General features: G+C 40.1%; 1 protein-coding gene across 1 annotated transcript in view; it reads right to left on the bottom strand.

Annotated features, from left to right (window-relative positions):
* LOC121873428 (nephrin-like) overlaps positions 1-24905 on the bottom strand; it is a 297799-nt gene that overhangs the window by 151137 nt on the left and 121757 nt on the right. Inside the window, exons 5-6 of the mRNA XM_042377008.1 lie at positions 12491-12681; positions 8361-8523 (exon numbers count right to left, since the gene is read on the bottom strand). Of these exons, the coding sequence (XP_042232942.1) occupies positions 8361-8523; positions 12491-12681 (354 nt within the window). The remainder of the gene's footprint in view (positions 1-8360; positions 8524-12490; positions 12682-24905) is intronic.

Raw genomic sequence — 24905 nt, 5'->3', positions numbered from 1 at the left:
TCTCTCTCTTGGTCTTTTGTGTGTTTCGTTTTCTCTCTCGTTCTCTCTCTCTCTCTCTCTCTCTCTCTCTCTCTCTCGCTCAGTCCATCTCTCGCTCAGTCCATCTCTCTCTCTCAATCCATCTCTCCCTCTATCTCTCTCGCTAAAGCTTCTGGATCTCGCTGGCGTTGATCTCTAACGAGCGAACTTCAAAACTGGACGACAAACTTGTAGTGTGTTTTTCTCAACCTTTACTGTAGTTAGCAAGAGGTAACATGACTTGAGAGGGGCAGATACAACTTATACTCTTCTGTATATCCAACTTTACAAGAAAAAACAAACTCCTTCACGCCAGATAACTTTATGTCAAGAAGATGAAAGATTATATACGTCAGGATTCAGAGTATAATATTCTACAAAACTTTTATTGTTGTTGATAAAGTTGTTTTCTGTGATGTTGGACCGTATCAGACATGTCAGTATAAAAGGGTGATAAGGTTGAGAGTTGTATGTTACGGGGCGTTATAGTTGTACACTGAGTCTGACTATACCAGGGCACACGAGACAGCCTGGGACCTGAATATTTTAAAGCAACACGATTTATTTTACTCATTACATGGTCCAGCAACGTTACATGCTTCTTCATTTACATAATGCTCTCATAAATTAATTGATGTAGTTTTGGCGGGTTTTTTTACGTTATGTACTCGTACATAAACAGCCACGGCCATAAGCAGCGTGTAGGGTATATAGTCAGGGCCACGGCCATAAGCAGCGTGTAGGGTATATAGTCAGGGCCACGGCCATAAGCAGCGTGTAGGGTATATAGTCAGGGCCACGACCGCAAGCAGCATGTGGGGTATATAGTCAGGGCCACGGCCTGAAAGCGGCGTGTGAATTATAGTCAGGGCTACGGCCGCCAGGCGGCGATGTGGGGTATATAGTCAGGGCCACGACCGCAAGCAGCGTGTGGGGTATATAGTCAGGGCCACGGCCGCCAAGCAGCGTGTAGGGTATATAGTCAGGGCCACGACCGCCGCGGCAGCGTGTAGGGTATATAGTCAGGGCCTTACGGCCATAAGCAGCGTGTGGGGTATATAGTCAGGGGCCACGGCCGCCAAGCAGCGTGTGGTATATAGTCAGGGCCACGGCCATAAGCAGCGTGTAGGGTATATAGTCAGGGCCACGGCCATAAGCAGCGTGTAGGGTATATAGTCAGGGCCACGGCCATAAGCAGCGTGTAGGGTATATAGTCAGGGCCACGGCCAGTCACGGAAGGTTTGTTTCTGTCTACAGTTTGAGTGATTATCGTGACATGCTTTTACGCTAGTGAAGCTTCCAAAACCAACAGCCAATGAGAGTTCAGCTCCCAGATCTAGCAGCCAATGAGTCATGACGATGGCGTCAGACGATCCCTGCACAACGTCACGATAACTTCAGAATACTTCTACTGCCGTCACAATGACGTCAGAGATTCCCTGTATGAAGTCACGTTGGCGTCAAAGGAACTCAAGAGGTTTTCTGATTCACGAGTCGAGGACTAACACCACTGAGTGTACCAGTCGGAAATGTCCTCAACTGTACGTGGGTGTAAGAGAGCGGAAGAATGTGCTGAGATATATGTCTTAACTGTGTGTTGATTATGTAGAAAAACACATAACCTTGAGAGTCCTGCAGTGAGCATTATAAGATGATGACAGAATAAAAAACAGGAAGATTCTTGACATCCACTCTTGACTTTCTGGCAAAAACTTACCCACAAAAATATACAAGTATACAACAAACAACAAAGGCTCATCTTAACTCAACGACTACTCCTACGTAACATTCCAAGTCCAAGTTTTTATATTATAGTGAAAAAAAGTTGTATTTGTATTTAATTAAAAAACGTGGAAGTCATTACTCAACACGTCCCGTTGTAATGAAGACAGAGAAGAAACCAGAGAGACTTGACAACTACCAAGAGAACTAATCTTTTACCTGGACTCTATTGTTCCTATACTTCATTAACCTGACCAGGAGTACACTTCCAGGTAGACAATGAAGAGATTAACACACCTGATACCCTTGTACTATTCCACTCCACAGGTATACGTATATGGTGACCAGGTGAGATTAATCCAGGTATCAACTCAGGTGTATGTGATTCATACCCTTTGATATCTCGCTACCTGGACGTCTCATTAGTGGATTAATTAGAACCTCACAGGATATCTAATCAGGTGATGGTCAATCTCTCTCTCTCTCTCTCTCTCTCTCTCTCTCTCTCTCTCTCTAGGTGTAGGTTTTCTCTCGTTCTCTGAAGCTTAAAACTGTTAACAAAGGTCAAAGTTGCTGTTTTGTTTAAGTTTTCCGGGTTGTGAACACTGAAAGTAATTAAAACCGGGTCTTGGACTTTTTATTCTTCTTTCCTCGTGTGTTTCTTTCTTCCTCTCCTTGTCTTCTGTTCCTTTACCTCCCCTTCGTTCATTTATCATATCTGATCATTTTTTCTTATCTTTTATCTTGTTGTTGCTTCTACTTCCCTTTATTCTTCTTCTCTTAGACGAAAAATAGAAATGATCAACCTATTCTAATTCTTTATCCCAGCACGACTTTCTAAACAAACAAACAAACAAACAAATACAAAAAAGTAAAAGCACAAATAAATAAATAAAAAAAAATTAAAAAAAAAAAGAAAAATGAAAAGTAAATAAATGCACAAATAAAAAAATAAATAAAAATAAATAAATAAATAAATAAACTAAAATAAATAACAAATTAACGCACAAACAAACAAATCAAAGTAAAAATAACATACGCGTTATATCACTCGTCAAACATAAACATTCACTTAAATTCTTACCACGGGGGAGGGAAAGGAAATTAGTGTTAGCTGCCAGAGACTGTTTTAATCTATCTTTACTTAAGGATTAGTGATTCTCTTTAACTCTCACTGCTTACCGAGATTAGATGAATGGCTAATCTACACGCTGACATTAGGTTACGTTAAGTCTGACTTGATTAAGTGTGAAAGAGAGACAAGAATTGGATGAGCGGTGTGAATAATGCGGTGATTATACCTCCTGGTGTCGTGCTGAAGACGTGATTTACCTGAGATGTTTAAAAATATATATATATATAATTTCCTGTTAATTGAAAGTATTGATGTTAAAAATATCTTCAAAATAGTAATAAAAGTATGTATGTATGTATGTATGTATGTATGTATGTATGTATGTATGTATGTATGTATGTATGTATGTATGTATGTATAGGAAGTGTCTCTAGGGCAGTGAGCTTGACCGCCATCACTTCCCTATTCAAAGTTAATATGGACTAAGAACACACCTGAGAGTGAACCAGTGACCTTAGGGACGGGAGACGAGTGGGCTATCCTCCCAGCCACCGTACCCATAAAAACTTCATTCATTAATCTGACGTCACTAGAAACGGGGTATTCTCATTGGCTAGACATGGGGGTATTCTCATTGGCTGGTTCGTGAGAGATGAAAATTTTTCCTCCCTTTAAAAATAATACTTTTCTCTACAAATTATATATATTTTTCTTCTTTAACTCCACCTCCAAAAAAAAAAAAATATTTAATACTTTCCAGAGACACAAGTGACGTATTAACACCCAGAAAGAAAATTAAGTTAAGTGATAAGTGATATGTTTTACCTGTCACGAGGAGAGGTTGGACGACTTATCCCCACACACCACGACTGGGGGGGAAGGAGGGAAGGAGGGAGGGAAGGAAGGAGGGAAGGAGAGAGAGGGAGGGAGAGGGAGGGGAGGTCCATCTGTGTTAACTTTACGTGTGATGAAGTTATCTCCTGCTCCAATTTGTCCACCAGAACGAAATAGACTTCCCTCTTTTCTTCTCCTTTCACACACACTCACACACACACACACACACTCTCTCACACAAACACACACACACACTCACACTCACACAGACACACACACACACACTTTCTCTTCTCTCTTTGTTTTGTTTCCATTCTCCATTACTTAAGACAAATAGCAGCACAAGTTTCTACATTTCTATTTTTGTTTTCCTTTGGGCTATTTTTTCTTTTTTTTTTTACTTACATTATATATCGTGTTTATTATAAGTATTTTATAATTTATTTTTGAAACTGTTTGGTGTTTATTTTTTTATTAAGTCTGTTTATCTTATTCTTTTATTATGTGTTTTTATTCCTTTATACAGGTTATTAGGCTTTTTACATTAATTCATGTTTTTACCTAACATAACCCTGACATAAACCAACGTTTGGTAAATATATCTCTCGTCTCTTCATTTATAAAAACAAGTCTATTTCACTTTATTTATGACCCCGATCTATTTTCTTAGCACATACTAGCAATGTTTTATTTTATACAAGGGTGTAATTACCGTAGCTATTAAGGGGTTATTTATTTAACACAACCCGTCAAGGTAATGTATTTCATGATAAAAAAACTAAACTAAACTTGTCTTAAATATTTTCCTCTCCCCTTTAAACATCTGCCCCCCCACTCGGTCCAGTTCAAGGGGGCCTGCCATGTTTCCACCCCATTAAGCGCCTTACTGCCTCTTCAAATTTGGTCCCTTTAGGATATTCTCCCCTTCATCTGCCACGTTTTCTTTCTCTTTTATCTTCACTAAGCGTTTCCCATTTTCTTTTTCTTTCTTTTTTTTACGATTAAAATAATAATAATAATAATAATAATAATAATAATAATAATAATAATAATAATAATAATAATAATAATAATAATAATAATAATAATAATAATAACAAACGGTTTATTAATAGAGTTGCAGCCGGTGGCTGAAAATATACAGACTTACATTTGATTTAGACATAATGATATAGCCTAGTATGCATTGAATACATTTACAGGGCTGTACAGTACATAAATCAGGAGTTGTTTATTATTTTAACAATAGATGGGATGGTGCTGTTCTTATATCTATCGGTGCGGGCTCTTATGGGCTGAATTTTGTTGTAGTGGCGGACTGCACGAGGTGGGTGGGGGACTGCCGGTGGCAGGAGTTGGCGATGACGAGGGTGGTGCGGTAGTTCATGGCCAAACCTTGCCAGTGCTTGGTGGTGGAGGTCACTGAGGGATGGCATTTCCAGGGTGGAGAGAGCGTTGGTGTAGCCGGAGTATCCTGCGCCGAGCATGATGCTGCAGGCCCTTTTCTGTACCTTCTCTAGCCGACGTTGTTGGGTGGAGTTGAGATAAGACGACCAGGCTGGTGACGCATACGTTAGTTTGGGGAGAATAAAGGCGTTGTAGATGGTCCTCGGCTCTGGCGTGGGTGTCCCAAGTGACCTAAGTCGTCGTAGAATTTAGAACTGATTGATGTTTATTTTGTTTGCTTTTCTATTGTATAAATCGTTTGTTTTTTCCCAATGGAAGTCTATGTTTATGTTGTATTTGTTTATATTTCTTGTGGTTGAATTCCTCTAAAATGATCGTCTTATTTGTTGAATTATTTAAAAACAAAAAACGAAATATTCTTAAATTTCGTCTTTCAACTATTTTTCTTATTTATTTGCTTGTTGTTGTATTTATCAAGTAATATCTCTTCTTATTTCTTCACTAACGCACTTCACTTCTCTACGTTATCCCCCTTACTCTCTCATTTCCCTCCTTTACTGCCTTCTCAACACATCTCGAGCTAAAATAACGATAATACCCGGATATTATCGTAACGCCCCCCCCCCCTCAGTATTCCCTCATTAAAGCGGAAATTCAGCATTAAGTTCAGCGCCTCCTTTACTTGCACAGTCATCCCTCACTACCTCTTACCTCTCCCTGGCGGCCGTAACACATTATAAATACAGGTTATTCTCAGTCTGCCTTCACTGGCACCTCCTGTCACCTCCCAAATGGCACTTCTCTTAAATAGGAATAATTCACCTGTCATATCTGACTAACTTACCTGTAATAATCTAAAACACTCATACCTGTTGTCAATATTACATCATTAACGTGGTAAATAATGTTAATACCTGAAATACCTGAATATATATCGAAAGGTAATCGTAGGTGTGTCAGGTATTGGTATTTGTAATTAAATTTTTTACCTATTCCACCTATATCTTTAATTAGATGTACGGTGGTTGAGTTGATACAAAGTTCACCTATTCAAATGGTCATTGGTTTGAGATATGGTACACCCCCTTACCCCTCTCTCCTTGAAACAGCTATGAATCAACACCTAACTTTACAATTTAGGAAAGTAGAAAGATCAAGTACAGTACCACCTCCACCACCACTACTCAGTATTCAGTATGGCGCACCTGTATGAACCTAACACGATGCCAATTTTACCTTTAACGCCACTAAACCAGATAATGGCATTGGAACCCACCTTTAAGACTCTCCTAAGTTGTTTTCTTTTAAGTCACACCTTCAAGTTTTTTTTTTTATATATCGAGTAATACTTCACCTTCTAGTACTTGAGGTAGACCTTTGTATAACCTCAAGTCACCCTTCATGTTATTGACCTGACCTCTCACCTCACCTGACCTCTCACCTCACCTGGCCTACTAAAGAGGTTGAGTTGTTCCTTCCTGTCTTCAGTGTAATAACTTCCATATGACCAGGTGGTAAATATTTAATGCCTTTCTTCCTCCTACTTCTCCTTCTTCTCTCCTCCTCCTCCTCCTCCTCCCCTCTTTCTCCACCACCTCCACCGTAACTTTATCCCCCACATATTCTCTCCTTAACCACACCATTACATTAACCTCTCCCTTAACCCCCCCCCCCAAGTTAATCCTCTTCGTTTAATATCATGTTTACGTCCATTACCACCATGATGCATCTCCCAGGATATCACGCCGATTATTTAAAGGGAAGAAACACAAATTACACAATAACTCTTGTCCTTATATCATGCCAGAGTCAAAACATGATCTATATAGTTAGATCTCCATATAGCGGACTTCTATATCCATATAATCCGTGAGATAGGGATTTCATATATAACGGACTCTCATATAACGGACTTTCATCTCTATATAAATTGTAAGATGAGGGATTTCACATCTAACGAACTCACAATAAAACGGACCATAAACAACGATAGTCTAAATTATACACAAGAGTTATATAAACTAATTAATTCCCAGGTATCAGTTAATTCCACGAGTAATTAATTCTTAGGCAGGTGCGTATTAATTCAATGGTCAATTAATTAATCCTTAAGCAAGTGCCGGGTTATTGTATTAATTTGAAATAGTCTGGTGATGAAAAGTAAAACGATCCAACAGTGACCAGGTAATGGATTAAATTGGATTAATCAACTGAACCTGAATGGATGACACACCTGGATTTTCTCGACTTTGTGACTTTTTCATACGTGGATATTTTTTTAATAGACGAATTCCTGTTGTCCCATAAATAAAAAAAAATGGCGTGAATAGTTTTGAAATAATGTAAAATAATCAAAATTAGATAGTTAGAAAATAAGTAGTGGGATAATTTGTTGTAGTGAGGTAGTTAAGTGATTATGTGGTCCTGGTGGGGGGTTGGGATGGGGGTAGGGGAATGGGGGGGGGGGTTAGAGGGGGAGGAATCAGTCCGTATGTACAGATTTGTCACAGCCAAATCGTCAAATGTCCGCCCAGAATTTTTCTACCTACAGGAGCTTCCGTCATTTTGTCATAGGGACACCTCACTCCTGACGGTGAAACACCCTCTCTCCCTCCACCTACCCAACCCACCCACCCACCCACTATATTTCAATGGGCGTGGGATGGGCGTGGAATAGGTGTGAATTGAATCAATTTCATCGCTGCACCGAATGTTTCAATAAGGGTAAAGGAAAAAAAAGTTGTAAGGTTGAATACTGGGTGACGACAATCAAACTAAAACAGTATTGGAACCCGGGTCTAGCACATGTGACGTGTACACTAAGGCTCTACATCATAATTCCTATTTACGTTATCTTGCCTTTAACTACTGACAGAAGCCATTACAAAAAAACATTATTCGGTAAAGATTAAAAATAGAATTAAATACGAGAATATATGACCCAATATCATATTACAAGAGACACACTTACACATTGACTTGAGTGTGTCCGTTCGTATCTCAAGACCCAATTATGTTCGCAGAAATAGGAGGAAAAATATTGACCTTAAAATTACTTAATAAAAAAAGTATTCAGATTAAGATTTAGGTCAGGTCAGGTTAGGTTAGGTTAGGTATATTGATGGTGGTAATTTTAACACCTTACACTAATATAACACAAGATAACACAGAATACAACACCAGTCGAAGCACATAGCAACAACTATCACACACATTAACCAAAAATAACAAAAAAAACAACACCATGATAACATTTCCATCACACTAATATAATATCAAGATAACAAACACAAAAATAACTCACAGTTCATGATAGCGGTGACGGTGGCGTGGACAGGTGAGGTGACGTTGTTATTAGTGGCGACACAAGTAAGCCGGGCATTGTGGAAGGAACGGGACAGGTGCTTGATGGTCAGCTCGTTCACCGTCATCGAAGAGGTCCGGGATTCCACCTTTGAGTCCAGTTCCTAGGATGAGGCGTGAGATGTGTTTTGGATTATTATATGTTTAGAGACAGACAGACAGACAGACAGACGGACAGACACAGACAGACAGAGAAAGAATGAAGGTAAGAGAGAGAGAGAGAGAGTAATAGATATTGGAGAAACGGAGGAAATATAAAACTGATTGAAGGTGACAGACAAAAGAGAGAAAGATTGCATATAAGAGAGAAAGAGAGAGAGAGAGAGAGAGAGAGAGAGAGAGAGAGAAGGGGGGGGGGTACAACACAAGGTAAATAATGGCACTTGTAAGTGACATGATGGCACCTGGCACTCTCGAGGTCTTCAAATGACCAATCAGAGGTAGTGTCTTAAAAGGGTCAATCAAAGGTACATTCTTAGGGCCAGTATCATTAACGAAGCTACGAGTCGGCCTTAACAGACCAGATTAGGTTAGGTTAGGTTAGGACAATTAACTCATATTGGAGACTAAACCAAACAAAATTATTTACCTGGGAGTTTATTGTCTCATTAAGGTGTGTAAGAGGAACCTTCCAGCAGTGGGCCCGAAGGAATAAACCTTTTCCAATACAGACAGAGACAGACAGACAGACAGAGACAGACAGACAGACAGAAGTAAAGGAATCCCTCCACTGTACTGTCCAGGTGTAATCTAATCATTGTACTTTGTATTGTTCTGCCAAACTTTGTTAAACCAATTTAGACTCCTAGAAACTGGGCAGGTCTCCACCACTGACGAGTTTAAATGAGTTACCTGACGTGGTGAGTTGGATGACCACGGCAGGAACATACCCAGGGTGGAGGCCAACCTTTAACTGCTGCCACAACTGGGTTCTTCTAAAACTGACTGTCTGGTGTAGTGGTTAGGTCTGACTGTTGTGAAAAACTGACTGTCTGATGTCATTCTTAAATCTGACTGTCGAGCAAAACTGACTGTCTGGTGTCATTCTTAAATCTGACTGTCGAGCAAAACTGACTATGGTGTTATTGCTCGGCCTGACTGGCATAAAAAACTGACTGTCTAAACTTATCCTTATGCCACAGTCATATTCCCCCATAACACCTCTGAACTCATAGTCCATAAATCATTCTCTCATTACAGATAAAATTACAAAAAGCACAAACTTCTTTTTTCTCATGTTAAGAAAATTCTACCACGTCTTGACAGCCTTAATAAATTCTCCTCAATCCTCTGCCTCCTACAGAAATCCTTTACTTACAACTTCAGTAATAACTTTAATCCCTGGTTAGTGTTCCAAGAATTCCTACAGCTGATCGTAGTTCTTGAGAGATAATTGTGGAATGGAGTTTGGAAGTTATGTGCTGATGTGTAGCTCTTAGTTTATAATAAGATCACTGTATATTGCTGCTGTTACTTCCTGACCTGACCTGACCTAATGATACTTTACCTTACCTAAATTAACCTATTCTAAACTATCCTAACCCTAACCTAATTTAGCTTAACTTAACCTACTAAACTGACCTAACCCTAAACTTACTTAACCTAATCTAACTTACTTTAATACAACCTTCCCTAACCTAACTTAAACTAATCTAAACGTAACCCAACTTAAATTAACTTGACCTGACTTGACCCCTATCTAACCCCGAGAGCTGAGCATGACGCCAGGCGGTGAGTAATAACATCAAGAATCTGATGTACGATTTTTCATCTCAGGAAGGATGAGACTTAGCATCCGACAGAGAACAGCTGTTATGATTTACAGTCCGAGGCCGGATATATATATTGGTTGCCTGCATTGTAAACCGGCTGTATGTAGAACCGGCCAGCACGAGACTAATGAACTTGAGACGGCTTGTGGCATTAACCCTTTATGGATAATGCTTCAGCATCTACTGGGGGATCTTTCATTTGCTCAAGGATAAAGCATATTTTTTTTTTAGGACCAGTATAATGATTTAACCCTTAAAAGGTTAAATCACCATCCTCAAAGGGTTAAAACATCGTCCTCAAAGGGTTAAATCATTATCCTCAAAGGGTTAAATCATCGTCATCAAAGGGTTAAATCATCATCCTCAAAGGGTTAAAACATCGTCCTCAAAGGGTTAAATCATTATCCTCAAAGGGTTAAATCATCATCCTCAAAGGGTTAAATCATCGCCATCAAAGGGTTAAATCATTATCCTCATCGCCATCAAAGGGGTAAATCATTATCCTCAAAGGGTTAAAACATCGTCCTCAAAGGGTTAAATCATTATCCTCAAAGGGTTAAATCATTATCCTCAAAGGGTTAAATCATCGCCATCAAAGGGTTAAATCATTATCCTCATCGCCATCAAAGGGTTAAATCATTATCCTCAAAGGGTTAAAACATCGTCCTCAAAGGGTAAAATCATCGTCATCAAAGGGTTAAAACATCGTCCTCAAAGGGTTAAATCATTATCCTCAAAGGGTTAAATCATCGTCATCAAAGGGTTAATCATCATCATCCTCAAAGGTTAAAACATCGTCCTCAAAGGGTTAAATCATTATCCTCAAAGGGTTAAATCACATCGTCCTCAAAGGGTAGGTTAAAACATCGTCCTCAAAGGGTAAAATCATCGTCATCAAAGGGTTAAATCATCGCCATCAAAGGGTTAAATCATTATCCTCAAAGGGTTAAAACATCGTCCTCAAAGGTTAAAACATCGTCCTCAAAGGGTAAAATCATCGTCCTCAATGGGTTAAATCATCGTCCTCAAAGGGTTAAATCATCGCCATCAAAGGGTTAAATCATCGCCATCAAAGGGTTAAATCATTATCCTCAAAGGGTTAAATCATCGTCCTCAATGGGTTAAATCATCGTCCTCAAAGGGTTAAATCATCGTCCTCAAAGGGTTAAATCATCGCCATCAAAGGGTTAAAACGGGTTTATATTTTGCTGATACAAATATCTATACTGATGCATTACGTGATAATAAAAACACTATCGACAATCAAATGTTATTGTTAGTTTCAATATATAGAGTGATTGCTTGTTTGATATATGTGATTTATTTTAGCCGAGTCGTAATTGTCGTTATTGTCATTCATTTCACACCGAGTTATTGCACACTTGTTACTATGACCACCACCACAACTACCACCAACACCACAACTACCTGGGACCCCAATACCATATACCTCTACTGTTACTTTAACCATTTATTACTCAGGTAAATTTATCTATTAATCAACAACAATTAGTTTCTTTTTTTTTTGTCTTTAAGTACAGAGTCATCAATTTCTCTCTGTTACACCTGGGAGTCTTAATTAATTCCTTCTGTATAGTCAAGCCATCAATTCCACCGTGAGATCTTATAAGTTATACAGATAGACCTCATACCCCCGGGAGATGATTCTAATTTCTGTTTTAATCGCTGCAATACATCACAGTCTGATGGAACACAAGATCTCGGTGTCTTGATGTTTTGTATTTCTTAAACATAATTGTTCTCGGTGCAGGTAACCAACAGGTGGCTAAGAGAGGATAGTTTATTTATTTTTTCGTCAGTCCCGAAATCAAGGCTAAGTGGAGCTGGTATTCGGTTTACACACTCTTCCTAAATGACTTAACCACAACTTGTGTTCGTTCTAATTCTTCCTAAACACTCTAAGACTCTCCAACACCTGGCCCAAGCTTTTTAACTAGTCCTAAACTTTTCCCCTTGTACCAAATAAAAGTTTCTTGGGATGTATTTAAGTCAAGTGGAGCGGTGGACGATGTCTCTCTGACCCACGCCAACATCTGCCCAGGTCTCGGGAGGGTCGTGGGGCTCAGACACAACACCTGCTAAATTAATCATGTCTCTTCCAGGTGAATGGCAGGAATATCCTTCACCTGTTCAACTTACTTCACATAACAATAATCCCACACCTGTAGTCTCCCCCCGTCACTCCTTTATGCAGTTCACGTCATCTTCACTACCCTTTAATCACTCACTAATCCACAAAACTCCTCAATCTCGGCCCAGAACAGTCAGTCAGTCTTACCTTATTGTGTTTCTTCCACACGAGGGTGGGAGGAGGGATGCCACCAGCCACGCTGCAGGTGACGGACAGGGAGTTACCCTCCTGCAGTGGACCCAACACTCCTCCTGTGATCTTCTGCCCCGCCACCCTCAGTTCTGGCTGGCCTGGGGGCACCACCACCCTCAGGCTCAGATGTGTACGACGGGAAGAAGCTGCGGGAGGAAAATATACTGTTGAAGAATTGCTCACCAATGGAAAAATTGTATTTATTTTCATGTCCTGTATTAGTTAACTTATTTTATAATCATACAACACAAAAGTTTACACACTGATTGCATCTACCTGGGATACCTGTATAACTGACTCTACCTTTATTTATGAACCTAAGGCCTTCCCTATCAGAGAACACACCTGTCTGTACACCTGGGGGAGTGAGCTAGGAGGATGACTTACAGTACACTCTTCTGTAGTACATTAGTGACGGGCTGTACAGTAATGGTTGTTTGTTGTACAGATGATGGAGATAAAACTGTCATGTTGATAAAGATAAGACAAGGAAAAGAGTAGATAAACAGAGAGAGAGAGAGAGAAAAAGAGAGAGAGAGAGAGAGAGAGAGAGAGAGAGAGAGAGAGAGAGAGAGAGAGAGAGACACAGACAGACAGAACGAAAAAGAAAAAGAGGTAACACACGAAAAGCATCACACACACACACACACACACAATAAGAACCACCCCCAGGACAGGTAGCAATAAATTATTCAAGAGTTCAATATCCATCACAAATGAGAAGATGCAGCGACTGTGAACAAAGAAGAGAGAGATGCTGTATTAAATGGCCAACACACGAGAGAGGAATTACCATTGTATGAAGAGGGACGACGACGTAAACAGAGTGGAAATTTTATCGCCTGACATACACTCAATAGGGATGTAAACGAATAGGGAACTAAGGAATTAATAGGATACGAGAAATAGATTAAACGACGGAAGGAGAGAAGATTGTGAATAGGCAGAGAGAGAGACTAACTGAAGGAAATAACTAAGTGTGAAATGAAAGTGAGAGAGAGAGAGACAGACAGAAACAGAGAGAGAGACAGAGAGGAATATTAGAAAGAAACAGACAGACAGATAAATAACACCAACCTCACCCACTAACCTAATTTTTGCAAGTCATCATTACTGTGCACATTTTGATACAACTATACCCAACTTATTATTAACCAAAGAAAGAACTAAAAAAATCACACGTAGCATCTGGGGTGAGGGAATGAAGTGACCCTTTGTGTGTGTTTGTCTGGTAATGTCTGACCCCTTGTGGCATTATGTAAATATATTCTCCAACTTGATTGAGCAATGGGAATGACTTAATACATTCCACAAGATGATAAATCTATTTAGACATGTACAATGGAGTTAATGAAGGATATAAAGGGGGGGGAAAATAAGGTTGGATTATACATTGAGGTTAGTTTAGGTCAGGTTAGGTTAGGTTAGGTTAGGTTAGGTCAGGTTAGGGTTAAGTGACACAAGGCGGGAGGTGAACTGTGCCAGCCTGGATAATATGGACATTAAGGGAGACTTGGAGTAATGGGAGCAATATCTTCATACATGAGCCGATCTGAAGCTCTGAATTAATTACATATGACGTTGACATGTTCGTTAAACCTCCTGCTGGTGAACTTGGTGAGGACTACTGTTACCGAGTGTTGAACATTTGTGAACAGATATATAGTTTATCTTTTGTTGAGTTGGTAATGATGGTGTTGGGTTGGGATAGGATAGGGTAGGATAGTCTTCAAGTTAGGTCAGGTCAGGTTAGGTGAGGTCAGGTTAGCCACACTGGCGTCGGAAGGGAGGTATAGTGAAGCCATTGTCTGGGTGAAGGAGTGGAGAAGCCAGTGGGAGCTTGATTAAGTTAGGTCCCATTCCTGTGACAAACCTGTATCGTGGGTCACTGTGATAAACCAACGGGGGATTAAACAAGGGACTTGACACGTCCAGCTTAATGGTGGAAACCCGTATTGAGTAGAGACGGGAACCTTCCATTGTGACTATGTGACTGTAAAGGGAAGAGGAAGGAGGGAGGGAGGGAGAAAAGGAGAAGGAAGGGAGGGAGGGAGGGAGAAGAGGGAAGGAGAATGAGAAGGAAAGAGAGGGAGGGTAGGTGGAAGAGGGAGGGAGGAGAATGAAAGAGTGAGAAGGGAAGGAGGTAGGGAGCAGTATGTATAGTGTGTCAGGAGAAACAGATGCGGTACAGTGCAGTATGTACAGAGGCACAGTATAGGTGGTTATTAGAGAGATTGGTATTCAAGTCCCACGAGCGGCTGACACTCTCCCACTAGCGGCTGACACTCTCCCACTAGCGGCTGACACTCTCCCACTAGCGGCTGACACTCTCCCACTAGCATGTGTCCGGCAGACCTGAGTCATTATCGTGCCTGAGTTCCTGAGACAACTGTTAGGACGCCCCGAGATCCTGCGGTCATCTGTCTGTCCTTGGAGAAACATCCTACTGACTCTACTGTGTGTGTGTGTGTGTGTGTGTGTGTGTGTGTGTGTGTTAGGCCGCGCTAGTCAGGCCGCACCTCGATTATGCGGTTCAGTTCTGGTGCCCCTATTATAGAATGGATTTAAATTCACTAGAGTCGGTGCAGCGAAGAATGACAAAAATGATTCCGGGACTTAGAAACCTTCCATATCAGGATAGGTTAAAGAAACTTAACTTGCATTCCCTAGAAAGACAGAGTGCGGGGAGATATGATAGAAGTATTTAAGTGGGTGAAAGGAATCAATAAAGGGATATAGATAAAGTTCTTATAATATCCGAGCAGGATAGGACTCGGAGCAACGGATTCAAGTTGGATAAGTTTAGGTTTAGGAGGGAGATAGGAAGGAACTGGTTCACAAATACGGTGGTGGACGAGTGGAACAAGATTAGCAACTTTGTAGTAAGTGCGGGAACTCTGGAAAGTTTCAAAAGGAGGCTAGATAGATTCATGGATGATAGAGAGTGGTAGTAACTCTCGACAGGAGCTGCCATGCACAGGCCAACCGGCCTATTGCAGACTCCTTATTTTCTTATGTTCTTATGTTCTTATGTGTGTGTGTGTGTCAGACCTATCTCTCCCCCCACCACCCACATACTGAAGGTCACGACACACACAAACACGACACATTTCCACAAAAAAAAACTCCAAATGACCATTTCAGTGACTCAAAGTGCACATTAACATATGAACAAAAAGGGTGAGAGAGAGAGATTTTACTCCACCCATTAATGCACACGATGATCAAAAAAAAATAAAAAAAAATAAGAAAAAAATAAATGATCCTCTACACCGACCAATATTGCTTTTCATGGGTTTAATCATTGAAAGTAAAAAAAAAGCTACATTTTATCCGGATTCCGCTTGGTGCAGAAATCTCTTTTCTTGTTTTTTCCGGAAATGAGAAATAGGTTCCATGTGCCTTTGACTGTTAAAAGTTTCCCTCTGTAAAAAAAAAATAGGAAAAAATGAAAAGGTGTTTCGTATTCACCTGTACATTACATGCCCTAAGTTACCGTGGCCAGCATCCATCTAGCTCACCTGTAATCAAGATAAAAGCACACCTTGTTCACCGGCTTGTAGCGGCTCTTAATGTATAAGGTTTGATCAGTTTTTGGACAAGGATAGAGAGAAAGAGAGAGAAAATGAGAGAGAAATGAGCTGGACAAGGATAGAGAGAAAGAGAGAGAAAATGAGAGAGAAATGAGCTGAGGTAGGATGAAGGGAGAGGGAAGGAGAGAGGGGGGGATGAAAAAAGAGGGAGAGAGAGAGGAAAAAAGGGGGAGGGAGGGAGAAAAAGAGAGTGGGTGAGAGGGAGAGGGAGAGAAAGGAAGGGAGGCAGATTAAAAAGAAAACTCATATAATATTTAAAACCCTCAATCAACAGACCCAAGGAAAAGTCAAGGTATCAAATTACACCTTCGAATAATTACAAAATGAAAAGACGTTTAATTACACTAAGTCAAGCAATCTGGGAGAATAAAAGAAAAACAATAATTCACAAAAAATAATCCAACATGATATTAAGGAAAGACGAAGGAGAATTATAAGAATTTTTATTTTTTTTGGGTGTAATGGTTGAGGGAAATACGACAACAGAGAGTGAAGGTTCAGCGGAAGAACACCTGGTAGTAATACGTGGTTGGTCGTTCCTCAGTTTTAAGAGAGAGAGAGAGAGAGAGAGAGAGAGAGAGAGAAATTACATCAAATTTATCCACCCACCGATTTTTGCAAGTCATCATTACTCTGCACATTTTCATACTAAGAAATATTTCATCTTATTCCTCATTGTTTTGAGAATTTGTGTATCCCTGTGTGTGTGAGAGAGGACCAGGTGGTTGAGTTTGTATGGATCGTCTCACTCTAATCTCTGCAACTGCTGCTGGTAATTGCCTCTGAAGATTACGAAGACCCAGGCAGTATTACTCACAGGTGTGTGTGGGGGGGGGGAGGGGGTAGGGGGGGCCTTAGGAGGAAGGAGGAGAAGGTCAAAGTGAAGGGTGAGGTAGATCATGAGAAGCAATGGATAAAAAGTTGATCGATTTAGAGGTATTTTAATGAGCAATGGGTCTGGTGTCTTGACTATGGTTAGGTTATGTCTCCCCCCATCTCTCTCTCTCTCTCTCAGTTCTACCTGGCTGTGTTGGCTACTATGACTACAAAAGCTTTCATCTACCTGTAATCAACGTTGAAGGTCCCATACAGGTGATTTAAGATGAATGGGGTGATGGGGTGGGGAATGGGGATGGTGGGGGATAGATGGAAGGGGATGGATGGAGTGGGTAGGAGGTGGGTAATGACATCATACGCCCGCCAGGAAGTCACAGGTCACCCACAAGCCTCAAGGATCACATCTGCCAGACGTCAAAGTACTGCCAGAAGACCCAAACTGTCGTACTGCCATGAACCATCCGAGAGAGAGAGAGAGAGGGAGAGAGGGAGGGGTTGGGGGGGGGATTGGGACGCGATTATATCCACACTACATATATAAACACACTCCCTATATATATATGAAAAAAAGTTATAAAACCCGATTAACTAGACGAAAGATAACAACAAAAGCACACGTGTTAAATATCATGTACGGGATTAATTTTACGGTTGGGTGTGTTAATCTGGCTGTATGTGTGGGAGGATTTTAACGAACTCGACAGATTTATGCACCCAACACTGTAATAATGACAGGTTTGGGTATTATGGGTATACACGTCTGTAATCACTATCATATTTACCTAAAAGACCGATAACTAACATGTGCTTTATATACAGCACGCAGGGGGTGGGGGGGCAGTGTGTTCGTCGTACTGAGAACAACATTAGGGGCATTGTTCGTCGTACTGAGAACAACATTATGACATACACAAACATATCCCGCCTCCCCCCAAAACAATCATACAGACCTCAAATTAATTACCCCGTCACTTACCTGTAAGATCCAAAATGACCTTAATCTACAGGTATCTTCATTAATTAACCTGAGAAGGTACCTTATATACCCAAGCCTCCCCCCCCCTCCCGTCACCACACCTTGGCCACAACTCTTCGTTACGGGACATACACACGGGAAGAGTGAGTTATTGTCTTCCCGTTTGTTTTTACCTATAACGTGAGGATATAATGTAATTCTTCACGCTACTTGGGATTATGTAATATGGAATAATTATTTAACACGGTTATATTATTTAGGCTTTACTGTACTATGAATAATAATTATTAATGAAAAAAGGTAACAGGAGTATACACCTTGAACCACGACGCTCCTGTGAACAATAATAAATGAATGAATTATTTGAAAGGATTATAATATTTTACCTTTACGATAATCTGAATAAATTAGGAACAAAATTATCTGGATTATATTTCTTTAATCTTTCACAGTACTCTAAATAATAAGACGGTGAGAATTACATTAATACGATTATATTTCTCAAGATTACTCACAACTCTAATGAAGGATAAGAATTTGAGGATTATCCGAAGGTGAATTTATATAGTTATTTTTTTAATGTTTTCCTGTTAAAAATATGTCTCAGTTAATACCTTGATATGTCTCATCGTCATTTCTACTCTCTCATCACTCTCTCATTTCCTCACTCACTCATCCCCTCGACCACCTCACCCTCCTCCTCCCCCCACAACCTCTCCCCGCTCGCCTCCTCCACCTCCTCTCCCCGTCATCCCCCATTACCAACAATATGGGGTAAAACACCTCAAACAACTCTCAAATATCAGTATTCACGTCTAACCTAACCGAACCTAACCAGAGACACCAGAAGGACCTGACCTGACCTGACCTGACCTGACCTCGCCCCCTCCACCCGGTGTATAAACTTAACCTAACTTTACATAACGAAAAACTTAACTTAATTAACAGTTGGAGGAGGAGCTTGACGATACAGACCGTCTGAATCACACCTTGATCACTTCACTGGACCAATGAGAACACCGCGAGACTTCAACGTGTCAACAGCTAAACTTCTTTCTCAAATAATCGTTAAATTACACTGGCCGATCCTCCCAGGGGTCAGCCATTACACACACACACACACAAACCATCTTCCCGAAGTTCTCGTTTAAAATCACGTGACACTAAAACTAACGCTGATTGACTGAGTGAATATTCAGCCCGTGAGAGTGGGTATCAGGACGGTATCAGACACTTCCGCTGATTGGCTGAGTAAGAATTCAGCGCATGCGTATGAGTATCACGACGCTGACAGACACTCCCGCTGATTGGGTGAATTAAAAGTAAACAAAGAATATAACCCCGAACTTTTACTGTACTTTAAGTGAAAATAACAAGAAAAGTAAAAATAACAAGAAAACTAAAAATTCCCACCAAAAACGTTATAAAGTATTCTTATATAATTATTTTTGTTATACATCCTTATATAAGAACAAATATAAAGCTCCACGAATGGTCATTATGGATTATTATATCATTAGCATACAGAGAAACATCACCCGATCTGAACACCTGCACTCCCTCGGTCGACTGGTAATGCTGTTATAATCATGGTAAAAATCGGTCACCAGAATTAGTTTATGATAATCGCCAACATCTGCACCGGAGCTGACACTATCATAACCAATTATCAGTCAATCCCATAAACTCGGTCTTAATATTTGCAATACTTTTTATGAACATTGTTTTATCATAGTCCAATTATGTATGATTAGACTATATAATTAGGATAATCAGATTTTTTTGTACTGGATATTAACTAGTAATTATGTTTAGCGGGTGTATTTGATAACGTAGGAGGCTGGTGAGTTGTACTGTGTGTGTTCATTGCTCCGCGTGGTGTTATGGTCAGCATCCTCGCCTCGCAAGCTAGTGGACCCGGGTTCGATCCTAGGGCTGGGTGAAACTATGAGCAAGTTTCTTTACGCCATTTGCCTCTGTCTACCCAGCAGTAATTGGGAACCTGAATGTTAATCGATTTGAGGATCGTATTCCGAGGAAATGGTTAGCCAGTGCAGTTAGCGAGTTGTCCGGTCTTCTCGGACTATTCCGTGACACTGGGTCGTGCAGCTCGTTAACTTAGGGTGTGGTTGTTACGTTGGTGACAGCTTCTACACCTTAAACAAATTCACGCCTAGGTGGCCCTTGGATTGGCCATCCTCGTTACGTGAGGAGCAACCATTATTACACCGCATCAGTCATCCAGTTGGAGCTACTTAACTCCAGCACTACACTCGTCACTACAATACCTCACCGACTTCCCTTGGAGTTAATTATGAGATATTTATTTAATCTATTTTATTATTGTATTTTTTTTTATCTCTTGTGATCTTTTACAGTAATTTTTCCCCCTCTTGTTTAAATTCCTCTTTTATCACTATTATTCGTTATCCACACTTTATCTTTCTCTCTCTAGTTTTAACATTCCTTTTTTTTTACGTTTCATTTTATATTAAACTTATATTTATTTAGTGGTATTTATTATATTTTTGTTTGTTTTCGTTCTTTTCCTTAATTTTATTGTTGTTTTTTTCATTATTATTATCTTATTTTGTGTTAATATTGTATGATTATATTAACTGCATTAACTATAATTATGTTTCTGATTTGTCGCTTCTATCATTTATTTTAAGTCCTCTTCTTTCACTTATTTTATTCCACTTCTTTCATTATTATTCCCTCTTCTTTCACTTATTTTCATTCCGCTTCTTTCATTATTATTCCCTCTTCTTTCACTTATTTTCATTCCACTTCTTTCATTATTATTCCCTCTGCTTTCACTAATGTTCTCCTCCCGCTTCTATCATGGAGGGTGAGAGAGAGAGGAGAGAGAGAGAGAGAGAGAGAGAGGGGGGACCAGGTGTGTGTGTGTTATGACCGTCCAGATCAACTCTTCTCTCTCTCTCTCTCTCTCTCTCCTTTAGGGCTTCGGAGTCAACTTAATGGCGCAGAAAGCCAACCAACGAGAGGCTTTAGTGAGAAAGTAAACAAGATATATACGCCTTCCTTTTTGTGTGGAAAGGAGAAGCGTTCTGTCCACGAGAGGGTAAAAACATTAAAAAATTAATTAGAAAAACGGACTGTACACCCTAAAATAGTGAAAAAACGGACTGTACACCCTAAAATAGTGAAAAAACGGACTGTACACCCTAAAATAGTGGAAAAACGGACTGTACACCCTAAAATAGTGGAAAAATGGACTGTACACCCTAAAATAGTGAAAAAACGGACTGTACACCCTAAAATAGTGGAAAAATGGACTGTACACCCTAAAATAGTGAAAAAACGGACTGTACACCCCCAAAATAGTGAAAAAACGGACCACCCTCAAAATGGTAGTAGTATTTGTGTCGTGAAGCTTAAAGACGCCTCCCATAGGGTTTTAAAACTTGTGTGGAACACCTTGGGGTCAAGTTCCTGGTGGTTGAGAATTACGAAAGTTCCTCCAATGGAAAAGTTTCTGGGGGAGAATGGAGACGAGTGTATACCAGAGGGTGTTTGTGTTTGGTTGGTAGTAATATGTTTTGTTTTAGTAGGTTATAGTGACGAGGTTAATGTAGTAGTAGTAGTAGTAGTAGTAGTAGTAGTAGTAGTAGTAGTAGTAGTAGTAGTAACAATAACAATAGCAATGACAATAAACACCAAAAAATATTTTAAAACACCTAAGATACTATTTTACGTATGTGTGTGTGTGTGCCCGTGTATGTGTGCGCGCGTGTGTATGTGTGCGCGCGCGTGTATATGTACTGTATGTATGTGATTTTTTTTTTGACAGTACGACCAACGATACCAATTTTATCTGTGTGTGTGTGTGTGTGTTTTACTTTTTTTTCCCAGTACGAACGACTGGTAAGAGATGTTAAATCCTGGTCTAGCAGTGTAAATCAGATTAATGTTCCTAGGATGAACTTTACTGAGACTCACGAAATCCTCCCAGACACTAAACTTGGGCCAGTGTGTCACAGAGGAGCTGAGGTCGCTAATATCTTGCTGGGAAAATTTTCTCCCCCAAGTGTAAAAATGGAGAGAGAGAGAGAGAGAGAGAGAGAGAGAGAGAGAGAGAGGAGAATAGTTTTACTACAATATTCTTGTCTTTCGTAAACCTATTTTAGTCATGACTAAAATTTTATTACTTCTATCTATCTGTCTGTCTGTCTGTCTGTCTGTCTGTCTATCTATCTATCTATCTATCTGTCTGTCTATCTGTCTGTCTATCTGTCTGTCTGTCTTACTACGCTAATGAACCCACTGCCAGGATTACCATAGGATTAAAACTCCTCATTAAAACTTCCTACTCATTAATGATATATCGTTTAATAATCCTTTAGGTTATTCTCACAGTAAAGATTACCTCAGATGGACTCAAGCATATAAGCACTTCAAGTTCCCCCACGAAAGAGAGAGAGACACACTTACGGTTTGTTTAGGAATCTTTGACTTACGTGAGTGTATGTTTGACTTGTGTGTTTATTATATGAGTGATTTTTTTTGTCTTGGTGTCATCTGTCTGTCTGTCTGTCTTTATGTGTTTCTATGTCACTCTGTTTCTTTCTGTCTGCTTGTCTCTGTTCGTCTCTATTTCTGTCTCTCTCTCTCTCTGTCTGTTTGTCTCTCTGTCACAGTAAATTAATCCAAGGTATTCAATAAAACTTAACAATAAGAGTAATCATAATTAACAAATAAATTCAACGAAGAACAAAAAAATAATAATTCTCTCTCTGACAAAATTTGCACAGATATAAAAGAACTTACATCTGAACCTCCTGCAGAAGTACTTGACGAATGAAGAAAACCAAACAAACTCCATCTTACCTTGAGGGAGACGAATCCCCCAGCACTAAGATAATATTATGATACTTATAACAGGAGTCTTTAAAGATGAGCCTCACTGTGGAAGGATTCAGAAAGATATCATCATAGGTTAGGTTAGGGATGAATTTGAGGCTGTTCCCTGGAGATCAATACTGTCTTAGAAGCAGTAACAGAATAGAAAGGTAAATTGCTGTAACTCAGGTGGACTTTGTAAACCCAAGACTGACTGGAAACAAGACTGGAGAAGCCCCTTATTGACGTCAAATAATCCTCAGGTAACAACAAACATCCAAAAATAACAAATTGGAGTAATAACCTGGAGTAACAACTTGGAGTATCAACTTGGAGTAGAAGCATCTGGGGGGCTAACAATATGTAACAGTCTCCAATTTATAAACAAGTTGACCTAAGGAATAACATCAAAAACTGAATAATATCGGGACTCATTTTCGCCAGCCAGTGAGTCTTCAAAAAAAACCTCACGACGGAGACGCTACAGGAGACACTCTTATTCCCTAGAGTATCAGGGTAGTCTAAAGGCGAACTTAAGGATCCAACCAAACCGTATAATGTCGTTTCTCTCTAAATCGTGAGTAAAACGAGACGACTAACAAGGACAGGCAAGAGAAGGAGGAGGAGGAGGAAGTTCTGAACATCACAGCCCCCCCCCCCCCAAAAAAAAAGTGGTTCTGTAGGTGAAGGAATCCTCGAGCGTGTCAAGGATCATGGTTCAGGGTTCATCAGACGGTTCAGTTCGACTAATGTGATTCGAACTCCGAGACTGACGCACCAATAATAACGCATAATAAAGCTGAATGACACGAGACTGGGCAGCACACACGCCGACCAGCTGAGGCTGCCCAGCAAGTTCAACAAACAAATTGTATTTTTCTTTGATCTTTGAATGATATTGAATGTTTATAGTATGAGTCACTTAATATTTAAGAGATGCAAGTTGTGATATATTAAGGTAGGGGTACTAGAATTGAGAGAGAGAGAGAGAGAGAGAGAGAGAGTCGTGAATGTCAGATGAAAGCAGAACACCTGAAGGAAGGAAGGAAGGAATTGGAAAAAATAAAAAGGTAGATGGTAATTATGATGGGGACAGGTAAATGCTCTGAAGATTATACCACTATTACCTGAGCCACTTTAGGGGCTGACTCACCACTTCCACACTAGGCGCTGACTCACCACTACCACACCACACTAGGTCTGACTCACCACAGTAATTAATAAACACTGGTAAATAAAAACAAACAAACAAAAACATTCAATTCTTCGAGGATAACCCAAGCAAGCACTCAAGATTCCCTCAAGCATTACCTTCCCTTCTTACTTAAGTGGTTGAGTCTCACTACCTGGTCATCATCCTCATTAGGTATTCAGGTAAGGACAGGTAAGAGCTTCCACAGATACTATCATTACCTGGCCACTCATCTACCTGGTTATGCTAATGAGGACACTATCATACTAACCTGACTGTACCTTTAATATAGTGTCATTATCTCACCTGTGTAGTATTATTAAGCGCACCATTACACCACACCTGGTTATTGTATTGGTAATGATCGTGCGCCACATAACCATCTGAGGGCAACTACTAGCACCAACTAGCCACGTCCCTCAGTATACCACTACACCACCTACCACCTACACCACTTGGTTCATAAAGGCCTTTCCCAATGAACTCTTTGTAACGGAGGAAAAATAAATCAAACTCAGTCTTATAAACAATGTCCCAATGAATGTTTAAGTTTCCTCCGCTACTTGGCTGTGTGAGGAAACTTTTCTACTCTAAAAAAAACAAGACAGGGAAAAAAGGAAAACACAGGGGTAAAGGGGGTGGGGTTAGGGGGTGGGAAGAGGGGTTAAGGTGGGGGGCGAGGGGGTTGGGGTGGGGCGAGAGGATTAGGGGGTGGGGTTAGGGGGTGGGGGGGATTTTTCGACCTTAAGAAATCAAGACAGAGGGAAAATGGGAAAAAAATGAATGGGGGTGAGGGAATCTCTCTTGCTACCCTAAAAAAAAAATCCAGATTGAGGGAAAAAAAGGGAAAAAATTGGTGTTTACATAATGAGTCGAGCTTCAGGTAGGTATGTCATAGTGTGTGTTTGT

Source organism: Homarus americanus, unplaced genomic scaffold, assembly GCF_018991925.1.
Source record: "Homarus americanus isolate GMGI-L3 unplaced genomic scaffold, GMGI_Hamer_2.0 scaffold34739, whole genome shotgun sequence".
Lineage (NCBI taxonomy): Eukaryota > Metazoa > Arthropoda > Malacostraca > Decapoda > Nephropidae > Homarus > Homarus americanus.
This window is presented reverse-complemented; position numbering and strand designations above follow the sequence as displayed.